This window comes from Vitis vinifera, chromosome 14 (assembly GCF_030704535.1).
Source record: "Vitis vinifera cultivar Pinot Noir 40024 chromosome 14, ASM3070453v1".
Classification (NCBI taxonomy): Eukaryota; Viridiplantae; Streptophyta; class Magnoliopsida; order Vitales; family Vitaceae; genus Vitis; species Vitis vinifera.
The window spans coordinates 17,319,947-17,334,026 of record NC_081818.1 but is presented as its reverse complement, the minus strand read 5'-3'; the positions used below and the strand labels follow the sequence as shown (position 1 = coordinate 17,334,026).

Genomic DNA, 14,080 nt, shown 5'->3' with positions numbered 1-14,080 from the left:
TAATGAATGATATTGGAGCAGAAGGGCGTGGAGAGCATGTCATCCAGCCTTTTGCTGATGGAGCCAAAAGGTGGCTCGCTTGGGGGATTTCTCCCATCTAATTGCACCGCTGGGTGTGAGTGAATGTTCCGCACCACGGGGGTGACCATGGGGTCACGGTGCGGGAGCACGTTCTGCACCACGGGGTTGATCATAGGGTCAGGGCGCGTTGCACCGATTGTGGCTACTGGTGGCCTTGGTCTCCCAGGCTCTTGTGGGCCTAGTCTTGCGCGCATTGAATTTGACAACTGAGATCTTCTATCGCGTTGTCTTTTTGCTGAAAAATGAGTAGAGTCCGAGCTTTCCTCACGGAGAGCTCGAGGCATGGGAGTGTGTGGCTCGTGTGGCCTCACATTGCATGCTTCTGGGATAACTCCTGTTGTCCCAGGATATATTGATTCTGGTTCTGACCTTGAATTTGCTACTTGGCCTCTTGAACGTTGACGACGGGGAGGTCCTGATGTTGAAGCTTGGATGCGTAGTACCACGTTTTCTTCTCTCAATCTTTCTGTCTCGTGGAGGAGAGCTTTTAGTTGTCTTTCGCTTGCCAACTGTCTTCTTTCGATGGCTTGGCGCCATTCAGAATTATCTTCCTCTCCCCTTCCAGATGAACGGCTTCGGGAAGGTGTGACCATCTTTACTTGTGACTGAATCAGTGAAAAATTTCTCACAGACGGCGCCAATGTTGAGGCCTCGCGTTCCTGGTGATCCACATAGTTTCCAAATGGATGGACGCACGATCTCAACCAATATAGGTTATTGATTAAGTCGTTCCACCTGCAAAAGACGTCCGGATGGAGAGTCCGGACGCACCCTCCGATGGTTTTGTCAGCCATGGTTAGAGAGAGAGATAAATCAGTTGACATTTTACTAAGTATAGCAAGCTTATCTTCCTCTTTGCGTGAAGGCTGATATATATAGTATCAGAAGCTTTGATTCCCTCTTTAATGGCTGGGAGATATTTTGTGTTGTTATGATGACATTAGGTGGTGGCAGGGCCATCATCACCCTACGAGCGGCTGACAGAGATCGTGGTAGGTGATCGTGTGAAGTGATCGTGGGAAGTGACTTGTTGTCACTTCACCTTGTCCTTTAACTCTGCAGGGGGCAGAACGTGGGCCATGACAGACTGTTGCGATAACATGTAAGACTTGCTCACTTTAGTCAATGACCGGGACAATCATATCCGGATGACCTATGTTGGTCATTCGGATGTATTTGTGAAAGTTGTCCGGATGTTTTATGCTTATAAGTGTCGTTTGAACTTCTTTTAGGCAGTCCGGATATGAGGTAGAAGTCGTTCGGATGTCTTATGTTTATAAGCGTCGCTTGAACTTCCTTAAGGCAGTCCGGATATGAGAGGCGCGTCATGTGTATCCGGATGGGGGTGATTCGGATGGTAATGTGTGCCACGTGTCACCATGAGGTGCGTGGCACGTGTTCTCAAGAGGAGGGGTCCCTACAATAGTGAGTCAGTCATAAACTCGTAAACTCTTTTCTTTGATAATGAAAGGTCAATTTCAATTTTGAAGATGGTGGTAAAAAGCTTCTCCAATTTTTCTTTCAATAGAAAAAGGTGTTCATACAAAGGGTCTTTAAGCATCAGCTCATTAATATTTTCTCCAAAGCTCCTCGAATTTTTGTTAGAATAGAAAAAGGTGTGTATATGATGTCTTAAATATCACCAGTGCAGTATACCCAGCGTTATCCACTAAGAATGATAGAATAGAGAAAAGCAAATGCTGGGAGTTCACTAAAAGGATTAGAACGCATGGAATAGAGACAATCAAGTGATGGAAATTTGTTTAAATGGTTCGTATGACAGAGAATATGTCTCCCTTTTTTTTCTCATGGGCTGAAAACCAAAAGAATGTATATATTTCTTCTCCGGCTAGGGTTTACTGCAGATTTTCTAGGGTTTTTGTGTTTCTGACTCCATGGGCAAAAAGCACAAGAGGCCAAACCACACTGCCTCTTCTCCTCCACCACTACACCATGACCACCGCAACAAGCGCCATTCATCTTCAACCACAGACTCAGCTACACACCATCAAACCCCTAAGCGACCCAGCTTTCCCACATACCTCGAAACCCCCAATTTGAGCCCGAAAGTTAGACTCCTATGCGAAATAATAGCCAACACCCCGTCCTCTACCGTCGAAGAGGTCTTGCACGACACCGCCATTAGGGTTTCTCCAGAAGACGTCGAAGACTCTCTCAAACTCTCCTATGGCTTCCCCGGCTCCGCCGTGAAGTTCTTCCGTTGGTCCGGCCACCAGCTCAATGACAACCATAGCCCATACTCTTGGAATTTGGTCGTGGATATGCTGGGCAAGAATTTCTTGTTTGACGCAATGTGGGACGCGGTCAAGTCCATGAAGAAGCAAGGTTTGCTGTCTTTGGCCACTTTTGCTTCTATTTTTAGTAGTTATGTGATTGCGGATCGGGTCCGAGAGGCGATCATGACGTTTGATGTTATGGAACAGTACGGTTGTCCTCGGGACATCGTGGCTCTTAATTCTCTGCTTAGCGCAATTTGTAGGGATGGGAGAACGGTGCAGGCGGCAGAGTTTTTGCGCAATGTGAGGGGTTTGATTAGGCCGGACGCGGATACATATGCGATTTTGTTGGAGGGTTGGGAGAGTGAGGGGAATTGTGGTGCTGCTAGGCAAACTTTTGATGAGATGGTGATGGATATTGGTTGGGATCCAGGAAATGTGTCAGCATATGATTCGTTTTTGAATGCTCTGCTCCATGGTCCAGATGGAAGGCGCGAAGCTATGAAGTTTTTTGAGATAATGAGGGATAGACAGTGTTCTCCTGGGATGAGGTTTTACAGGATTGGCCTTCAGGAGTGTGTGAAGACAAGTGATTCAAAAGGGGCCCAGTTGCTTTGGCAGACAATGTTAAGTAGGAATATTTGTAGACCCGATACTGAAATGTATAATTCTATGATTGCCCTGCATTGTTCGTGCGACAATATTGTTATGGCAAGAGGGATGTTGGATGAGATGGTTTGCAATGGGGCATTCCCGGATTCGGAAACTTACAATGTATTGTTTAGGTTCCTGATTAGAAGAAGGAAGTTAGAGGAGGCTTTTTCAATATTCAGTGAAATGGTTCAAAATGAGTGTGTGCCTGACCTGACAAACTGTAATGCAGCGGTTAGGATCTACTTGGATCTTGGGGACGTCTATAAGGCTATAAAGGTTTGGAAATACATAATTGAGAATCATGATTCTGGCTTGGAGGAGACAGGGAATTTGCTGGTTACAGGTCTGCGTGATCATGATAGGATCCCGGAAGCAGTTAAATATGCCAAGGATATGATTGTCCGAGGGATCAAATTGACCTCTTCCACATTGTCAAAGTTGAAACATGCCCTTGTTGAAGTGGGAAAGGGTCCAGTATATGATGAGCTTTTGAGAAAGTGGAAAACTCGTTAGGTCAGTTCAAAGTGCTTTCTTTTGGTACATGAGTTGTTCATGCTGTTGTTTAGAGAAAATAATTTAATTATATAAAGCCATGTAGGCTTCCGCTTAATGCCTTTTCCCCATTTTCTTTGTGCCAATATAGAAAAACTGAAAAAGTGGCATTTGGATGAATAAACTAGTGACATTGATTGGTGAATAATGAATATGTTTTTCTTTGTTTGAATATGTTACTATCTGAGTATATAGTGTTTATTCTTTATATCCTATCTATTCTCTAGTTTCTTTGGCCAGTGTTATTAAAGGCGATCGCCTAGGTCGCCTAGGCCATCAGGCCAAGCCAAGCCAGGTGAATAAAAGTTGCCTCCTGAAGACCTAGGCAAGACAGTTTCAAGGAGGCAATGCCTAGGTGGTTGCCTTAGGATAAGGGGTAAGGCATAGTGACTACTTTTGAGTGTGGGTTAAGATTAAACACACTTAGATTGTAATTTAGTTCAATCTAACATTAGATTAAGTATAAGATGACATATTATATTATCAATTATAGTTATAGTGAGTTGGAGGGTTATCAATCTAGTATTAATTGAAATGATGACATTTTTAATTTCAATGATGATTGATAATGATGCCTAAAGATTCTCTAGGATGTTCATTCTCTTATTTTTTATTTATTTTGATTTTTAGATGTTTAGAAAATTAAAGTATACATTTAGATTGGATGAATTTCTCTAAACAATATGATGTTTCTTATGATGAGGGTATGATATTTAACACCTTGAATAATTTTGATAGATAAAGAATTAAATTGTATTAAAAAGAGTCGCTAAAAGAGTGACCCAAGGGATACAAGAAACAAACCTTCCTCCACCTCCAAGGCTCAAACAAGAGAAAAAATTACCAAAAGAATTAGAGCCTCAATAAGTACCCAACCAATCAAAGAAACTTACTAAAGTTAGAGAACAATCATCTATAAACAATTTAGTCTCTGATCAAAGAAAGCAAACAAAAACGCTTTTTAGTCTTTGGATTGAAAATATCTAGTCATCTAATGCAATTCTATTCCTTACCTTTCAAATTGTCCAGAATATGCATTAGGGTCTTGCACTCTAAACCTGCTTGCGCTTCTTACCCATAAAAGAACCATTTCACCCCAAAAGTGTCTCTCTAAAAGGCGCAAAAAGTAGCTCTCATAAAACTCGTCTTTTCACAGTGGAGAAGCAAGTGATATATAGATTTTTCATGCAAAAGTAACACCTATTTGCTAAAGACCAACCTCATTTTTGAACTTGATCCAAGGTTAGAACTTTACCCCACGTTGCCTCCCACACAAAAAAGCGAACTCTAGGTTGCACCCACGAAAGGCAAACCCCTCTAATTGGAAATGACCCGAAATTGTTTGGCTCCAAAGCGTTGTAAACACTTGAGTAATTATTACTATTTTTTTTAATTTTAAAAGACTGCATGAGGGATGAAACATTAATAGTATTGATTATTAAAGACAACACTTATGTTGGTTAAACATCAAGTAGGTAAATATATGTATTTTTGTTAATTGCCATACTATAGTTAGTCTATCGCCTTGTTTCTTGCCTTAAGTTGAAAGCAGTCTTATCGCCTTAACATCGCCTTTTGCTTTTGACAACATTGGCCATAACTATAGGATTGTTTGACCTTGCTTCTGAGGTTTTAGGTGCACAATTTAAATAGAGTCCTTTTGTTTTTTACAGCAGAAATATTAAAGCAATGTGTTTTGTTGGTGTCTCTTTCTAACCAACTATAGTCTTTATGGTTTGGTGGATGGTTTGAATTTGCTAGCTTCTTGATATTTCTTTGATTCCATGTATACACATCTTCTCTTGGACCATATGCATCAACAAATGGGTTACATGAATTAGACAATAGACCATTCAAGCCTGACTCAAGTGGCAAGGGGTTGGGGTGGTGATGTGGGAGGTTCAGAGGTTTGAGATCCAGCAGGGAAAAAAATGTTATCTATCAAGAAAAAAAAATGCATGAATTAGTCAATAAAATGCTAAATGCCAGTTTATCAGTTTCTTACATTTCTAATTCGTCTATTTGTTCATTGCTCCCTCAAACAAAGTTTTGCTTTGCTGCTGGGTGAGGAATGAATGTGTTCATTTTTGCTAGTTGCATATATTCATTGGTCTACCCATCAGTAATTGTGCACTTCATTTTTTATTTTTCTAGCTTCTTCCTATATGTTTGTCAAGCCTTATTACCAGTAGCATTTTCTTAGCTTACAAGGTTTTCTGGGAAGAAGTTAAATAGACGTTTTGATGTATACAAATTGAATCAAATAACCTGCTTTGTTGAGGCAAATGGTGGACTTAGAACTTTGTTAAGTTATTACTCTTTTGGATTTTCCTTTCCCCCTTTTTTTTTTTTGTTTTTTTTTTTCTGTTTGTGGGGGTGCAGGGGGGCATAGGACAAGGTGATTAGTAAAGGAAAGAAAAAAAGGAGAGATGAGATGTCACTTGAAAGAAAAAAAAATTGGGGAAGAGATGTGATAAAAAATATGGGAAAGGATGTACTAAGGAATCTACTTGATCTTCTCTAATGCCTCCAAGGCCCTCAAGTCACCTGACATAATAAAAGGTATCCTCTTAGGAAAAAACTATGGCATAATTTTCTTAGCTAAAAAAGATTCACACTTTTAGAATTTCCAAACATATAATTTGTAGGGGTATCGTATGGTCATCTACTCCTATTTGTCACCCAATCCAGGCTTCCACTTTGGTTGTAAGGAATAATAAGCTTTCCTTTATCAACTTCATAGATATGTTAGGGGAGGGATAGTTGAGAGTGTATCATTTGCTGTTTCTTCTATCCTGCTTTTGCACTACTTGCATGTAACATCTGAACATAGGTTGCACCCCCTTTTTTTATGTAGGTGCTTTTATTGATATATATTTCTAATTAACCTACCAGAGAAAAAAAATTTTGGGCTTCTACTTTTCTTGTAAATTGTAATGCAAGGAAGCCTCAAATCAAAGACATTCTTCATATTCTAGTGAGACTAGTATCTTATAAGGACTTGAAATAGTCCTAAAGATGTCAAATAACCCCTAACGTATGACCAACAATATAGACCAATCGGATTATGCAATATGCTCCTCATATCCACATTTAAACTGTGTCTGTTTAGAATATCTTTGCCTATGCTCCAGTATCATTACATCTATTCTTGTCTTCATGCCTTTTTTTGTGTTTGCTTGCCATGTTCTCTTGCATGGTCTTGCAATTCATCCATTTTTGGCAGATTAATACAGTTGTCTTTATCAATGAAATGAAAAATCAATTTAACTTCTCTTCGTTGGTTAATCCAATACTTTGTTCATTGCTCTCCTTGTCAGACCAAAGGAAAAAAAAAAAAAAAAACCTCATCTTTCTCTTTGGTCTGAATTTTAGCTTTGGTATTCTTCCTTGTGCTGCTGGAATTCTTAATCCCATGGTCAAGTCCTTTAGTTTTTTGTTTGGAGCTTCTTGTTTTGAGCCCTTGGGCTTGGTAAAAGTCTTGTCTCTGTTTAGTTCGAGAAATTCCTCTTAAGAATGTATCATATTGCAGAGTCCTTTTCATGGGGGAAAACCATTTCTGCAACTTCCACAATTCGTGCATACTACTCTCACTCTCTGTTCCCATTCTCCCATATACAATTTAGTCTTTTATTGGAACTGGAAATGTTTCCCAGAAAACTTAATAAGGAACTCATCTTTGTGAATTATCTGATCTCATTAAGCCGAACAATGTGAGTATTCATTGTAGGAGGCTACAGACCTTTGTATCCCGGTGAACAGAGTGCTAATCGACTGCCTATGTTGAAATGCACCCCGAGGGGCGAATCACTTCTCAAGGGCAGTGTTTTCCCATGTCTTGATTGATTGTCTTCTCATTCTCTAGTTTCTAGAAAATTTTATCTTTATTTGTTTATATATACATAAGCATGTATACACATATATAAGCATCCACGCCCACACACATAAAAGATAGTCTCTGACAAGAATGAGGTTCCAATGCTAGAAGAAAAGGAAAAAAAAAAAAAAAACATATAATAGGCAAGGAGCATGTTAATTAGGCACCAAAAAGCTAAAATATAAATTGGAGCTATAACAATAACATGGAGGTCTAACTTGCTGGTAAAACTTCTCTGGATGTTTTCCTGTTATTTTGACAAGAACTGAAAATTCTGTGCATTAGGTTGTGGTATGAGATCAACTTTAGAAGCTGAAAATGCAATATTTCCTTAGGCAGATTCTTAGTTTTCCTCAAAATTTCCAAATTGTAAGGTCAACCATTTTTAAGGTTTTCTTGGAGTTTGGATTTATATTTTGGCATCATAGCCTTTGCATCCTACAAAAACAGCATATTAAGATAGTGAGACATTGAGGAAATTCCCTAGACAAAACTTTGCCTATTTGTAGCCTAATTTTTTTGATAGAGCATAATCTATCAAAAAAATTATGCTCTAATGTGGGAGTTTGCGAGATCAAGTCCATTGAGAACTCATTCACCTAGTAGATGGTGGACAACTTGACATCCTTCAGTGGGTGTGGATTTGGAACTTTGCCGTTGGTGTAGGCCTAAATTGCTATTACTAGACAGAAAAAAAAATATAGCAAAAAGCTTTTGATGAAATATTAATCATTTTCAAGGTAACATTTGAAGAAATTATGAAGACTGTGGGTAAATGAAGTGTGGGGTTTCTTTAAGAACAAGTTGGTCCTTTGTGAATATATGGGGGGTTCTCAGTTGTAGTTCTGTCATTTTAAGGAAGATGGATGGTTTTATACATGTTAGACAACCAATTTTACTAAAAGTATAAGCTTGTAGGATTTGGGTCCACAATGTGTATTATGTTCTCCAACACCCTTCGTCACTTACAACCTTATGCCTACACGTGGAGTTATGCCTACACGTGGAGTGACATATAGGCAAACATGGGTCCACAATAAACAAACCACAAAGGGCCTCCTTTGAACTTAATGAAATGGGGAAATAAACTCATGATGAGATTTGAATACATGACCTTCTACCAAACAAGGCTTTAACACAATGTTAGACAACCAATTTTCTAAAAAGCTTAAGTTTGTAGAATTTTGGCCCATAATGTATTATGCACTCCAGCAATAAATGATTATAATTCTTATGTGCTGCAAACAGAATAACAGTGGAGGTACTCTGTAACCACTTACCTCACTGCATTCCTCTATTGGCCTGCTAGGCCTAGACCCCTGAATTGAGAAAATACAACTTTGCTTCCCTTCACTCCATAATTTCGGATCTAGCTTTAGTTGCTCTGGTTTTGTGAATACGTCCAAGGATAAGTTGGTGCTGAAGGTTTTGTGGGATAAATTTGAAATATTTTGGCTTTTGTGCTATCTGAACATTTTTGAAGATCTGTGATATCTATGTATGAATATAGTAGGCATGGTTGGTTACAGCTGGTATTATTTGGAATGAAACACATTCATTATGAAACCTATTGTTCAGTTAATACCCACTTGGCTGCTTATATCGTGACCCTTTGGAGTTTGGACAGACAATTCTTCAAAAAACAAAGAATTGAATGGTGTAAGCTGAAGACCTTCTGGTGGAACCCCCTCTTTCCTTTACTGAGGCACCAAAGTGATGAAGTTTGAAGATGGACTTGCCATGAGCAGAAGATTTCCTTGGTGATTGGCTATACATGATTTGATAAGAGGAGTTACACTCGGTTGTGAGCTACCAGTCCAGAGGGCAACATACAGGTTGATTAGCTTCCCCCCTCCGCATGTGTGAGCTCTATAAGCAACTGTTCCTCCATGCAACTGAGGATGATGCAGTAGTTACTAGTAACTACTAAGACTCTGAGAACCAATTTTCTGAGTGATATTCATTTTGTAAAGGGTACAAGTTTCTTCCAGTTAGCACAAAAACATGCTCTTCAGTTAATGTTTTCTTCCTCATGGTATGGACAATTGCTGGCTATTGTTAATGTTACCAACTTTAAGAAGGTGGTGTTGATAAAAATGTAATCTTTGTACTTATTAATTTTAATTTAAGATGTCTCTAACATGAATTTTGTTAAATTTGTTAAATTAGAAAATTTATTGAAATCTTTGTACTAGTTTTAATTGTATTTCTTAGTTGAATAATTGACAAAATTATCTTGACACCACCCATCCATGTCTTAATTTAGGGTTCAGACTTTTTTCCAAGGTAATTTCAATTCTAGAGTATATCCAAATATCTAATAAGTCATCTTATTAGCATTTTTTTTCATAAAGAAAAGAAAAAACTGGTGGAGAAACCAGTGTGACCAAACATTTAGTGTGGTTTCTCCTTCCATTTAGGCATATTTCTAAGTTGAGAAATAGGTGAAAGTCAAGGATGAATACTTCCTCATTTCACTTTCAATTTTATTAAAATAAAATTAATTATAATGAAAAACATTTAAGCGTATGACAAATAATGATTATAAATTACTGCAAATTTGAAAGAATATTTAAATTTTTTCTACAGTGACCAAAATAAGTCTTATAAATGAGCATTTCATTTTAATTCAACAAATTAATAACAAGTAGTATAAAATATGAAGATGTATTGAATAATGCAAATATGTTTTTGGAGATGTTACCTCTCATCGGCTTTAGAAGATGGTCTAGGGAGTAAGGGGAGTTAATCTATTCGCCATAATAGTAGTAAATAAAATTATTTAACAAATAGTCATCACAGCAAGCTGGAATAGCTCAGTTGGTTAGAGCGTGTGGCTGTTAACCACAAGGTCGGAGGTTCAAGCCCTCCTTCTAGCGTATTGTTTTATAATTTATTTTTTATTTTTTTTTCTGTCTTTTGAACTTTTAATTTTTAAAAATAATTTTATGCACATGTAGGTTGTGTTAGAATTAATGAGTATATATGTGTTGGAGTTGATGCTTGAAAGCCATTGAAGAAACATTTTATCATATTAATACATTATGAAGTATATTGTATATGATGGATGAAATTGTATCTACATGACTAACATATTGATTGATATATTTAGAATATCTAGATTATGGACACAATATCATGATTGTTTATTTCTTCCAAGAACAACTGCTGTTCATAATAGCAAATATAATTGGACAATTCAGTTTGATGCATGCAATCTATAGTTGCTACTTTGATAGCATGACTTCACACAATATACTTCATAGTGATCGTTGTCAGTTGCTTCACTTAATGCCTCTCATTTGAATGTTATCAGAGACCAAATTATTTAGAATTCTAAGAGCATGAATGAATTCAAGGCTCTTGCATTATGTGCTTTTGTGTTTGGTCTTTGACCAACAAACCGAGTACAATATTGAATGTGGAACATGCCCTTATTTGGTTATATTTAACCATAGCAAATCTGAAGATATACAAAAAGAATGTTTATGAAAATATTTTATCATTATTTCTATGTATGAAAATAGAAGTATTTCCTAAAAAGGAATTTTTAGACTTTTTACAATATCATAGATCCAAGAAGAGTATAGATGATTAATCAATGAGGTAGATAGTTGTTTTTATACTTTGCACCAACCATGCCCTTGTGATTATTTGACAAGTCATATATTAGATTTGTTTGTGTGTGTGTGTGTGTGTTTTTTTTTTTTTTTAACTTTTTGCTAAAAACAATTTACTTTCATATTTCAAATATATATATATTACTTTTTTGTTAACTTACTACTTATTTATTAAATTTTCCACTAAATAGAAAAGTAAAAATATTTAACTTTTTCTTAGTACTAAAAGTAACATATTGATTTTCTTTATTTCTTTATTCCTTAATAGAAATAAAATATTAAAAAAACAACTTAATACTTAAAATTATTAAGTACTATTTAGTTTTAAATTATATTTAGAATTAAATAAAAGAACAAACACCATCTTAATTTAAGTAAAAAATAAACACCATCTTAGTTTAAAGTATTTTATACGTTGGATTGTGACTTATTAGATATCAATTGCACCATGGATTTCGTTCAAAAATTAGTATTTGATAGGAAACTAAGATTTAGGATGATCATTAGATCCTTAGTTTTGGCTCGTTCAAGTTTAGTGCACATCTCTTTGAATTGGATTGAATTGTTTTTTTTTTTTTTTCATTGATGTCTACATGTTTCTTAGAGCTATGTATGCAAGAATAAATTAGTTCTTGTTTAAACTATGCAAGAATAAATATAGTTTGATTTATTAATGGAGATCGACAGATTTTGATTACTCAAATGAATAAATCTAGAAAAAATAAATAAATAAAATAAGAGTAGCATGATTTTCTAGAATGGTGAAGAGAAAATAATAATAATAATAATAATAATGTAGATGTGTGTCGTGTAGCAGAGAGTTTAAAAGAAAAAAAAAAACAAGGATATGTGTAGACGTCTAAGAAGGAAGAAACAAAAGAAAAAGAAAAAAAAGTGTTATTATTATAATAATAATGGGTATAGTTGGTGGCTTGAGGTAATGGTGTTGCAGGGTCTTTGAAAATAATAATAATATATATATATATATATATAATGAGGTATGGAGGTGGAATTGTGGTTAAATGACAGTTGGATTATAGGAACAATAATAATAATAATAATAATAATAATAATAGTTTCATGTATAGGTTTTAATTTAATTTAAGTATATAAAAAAATGAATAGTGGGGGTAAGATTAGGAAAGAAAATGAATTTTACAATAATTTGGAAACTCAGTAAATTAATTTATTATTGTTTAATAAGTTGAAAATAATATTGAGTAGTAATAATATTACCTTGAGAAATTAATTAGGATCCCTAATACTAAATAAAATATTTTTAAGATTGTCAAATTTTTACCCTTAGATAATTGTGTATAATATTATGTTAGGTGAGAAGTAAATTCGTCAAGCTAAATACTTCAAGTTTTTTAGCGCTTCTTCAAGGTAAGGGAAATTAATGCAAATTTTTATAAAAGAAAATAATTTCCTTTTTATATTGTATTTTGAAATGTGTAAAAATATTATTTTTATCTTTTCGCATGGATCAAATATGTGCTTTGTATGGAAATCATATTTGAGAATTTTTTTTGTTTCTGAAAAAATGAAAATTTTTGGAGATATGATATTTTGTTTTACAAGTTTGAATTAATGAAATAAAGTGTGACTCTGGTTCCTATGGCTCCAATCAACGGGTTATAATTGTTGACATTTTTATGGTCCTAATCAATGGGTTATAATTGTTGACATATTCCGCCCTAATCAACGGGTTATAATAGTTGATATTATATGACCCTAATCAACGGGTTATAATTATTGACCTTATAACCCTAGTGAACGAGTTATAATAGTTGATCTTATGACCCTAGTCAACGATTTATAATTGTTGACATTTGATTTTGTTCACCTTAAATGGAACAAATTTGAAACTAGTTACTCAATTGTGAAGCCCCACCTAATTCAACACCATTTGTCATATGATAACCAAAGTAAAGATATTTTGAATGTATTCGATTTGGTTTTGATGAGGAATTGTTTTAAAATGGATATGAGAAAGTTTTGTTGAAAAGTTTGAATGTATTAGTATTTTGAGCTCAAAAGTTTTTTATGAAAGTAAGTATATGTTATATCTTATATTAACAAACATGATTAAAAATGTTTGATCCATGAAACTGTATTAATGTTCTTATTGGGCTTTGAGCTCATACCCCTTTTTGATAATCTTTCAAGTAACCTCAGTTCAAGTGAGGAGTGGCCGTTAGGAAGGAAATTTGGCTTTATTAGGAAATTTGTTTAAACTCTCTTTATTTTGGACATTGTTTAGATGTTAAAACTTAATTCTCGTTTGAATTATTTTAAGTTTGGAGTTATTTGGACAATAACACTTTAGTTGATGTACTAGTTTTTTTAAAGTTGATACTTGGAGATTTTAGAATTTTGTCCTACTACTCTGAACAAAAATTTGGTAATTGGTAAATTTCCAATTATAATACGAATGTTGTGTCGTTTCTCTTTTGAGCTTTTAAGCTTGAGGTGTGAAATGACCGTCATGCCCTTGGAGTGGGTTTTGGGGCATGATAGAGTGTTATCAAAGCACTAGGTTATGATCTTGTTGAGAACTTGTTTTAGTTTACTTTGGGGATAGATGAGTGACGCATTAGTTTCACTTTCAGTTTCATCTTCTATAAATTCCTATTCTTCCTTATAAATCTAATTTGTCTAATTGATTTTCTAGTGACTAATTTAGTTATACCTAATGCTTCATAGGACAACATACCACCAAGAAGACCGATATCTTCCCAAAACAGTCAAGCTAATAATGAAGTACCTCATCCACTTGAGGGTTTGCCTCCCATGAATGTAGAAGGGCTTTATAGGTATCTTGACTTTAGCTGGTTTGGTTTAGCGTCAGGATAGAGCTATTGAGACTCAAGCTCTTGGACAACCCTCATTTTCTAAGGGTAGCTCATTTGATGACTTTAATAAGTTAGGTCCTCCTTACTTTTCTGGTACTTCAGACCCAACAGAAGCAGAAGTTTGGATTCTTAAGATAGAGAAATTTTTTGATGTTATAGATTGCTCTGAGGAGCAAAAAGCCTCTTGTGCAGCATTTATGTTAG

General features: G+C 35.5%; 1 protein-coding gene and 1 non-coding gene across 2 annotated transcripts; both read left to right on the top strand.

Moving 5' to 3' along the window:
- Positions 1-1,566: 1,566 nt before the first annotated feature.
- LOC100265546 (pentatricopeptide repeat-containing protein At1g77360, mitochondrial) lies at positions 1,567-9,557 on the top strand. Its single transcript, XM_002272894.5, has 2 exons — positions 1,567-3,485; positions 9,029-9,557. Exon 1 carries the CDS (start codon positions 1,977-1,979, stop codon positions 3,483-3,485), a length of 1,509 nt encoding a protein of 502 aa, XP_002272930.1. The 5' UTR covers positions 1,567-1,976; the 3' UTR covers positions 9,029-9,557.
- Positions 9,558-10,206: 649 nt separating this feature from the next.
- TRNAN-GUU (transfer RNA asparagine (anticodon GUU)) lies at positions 10,207-10,280 on the top strand. Its single transcript has one exon. It is a non-coding gene; the product is annotated as a tRNA-Asn (tRNA).
- Positions 10,281-14,080: the final 3,800 nt, after the last annotated feature.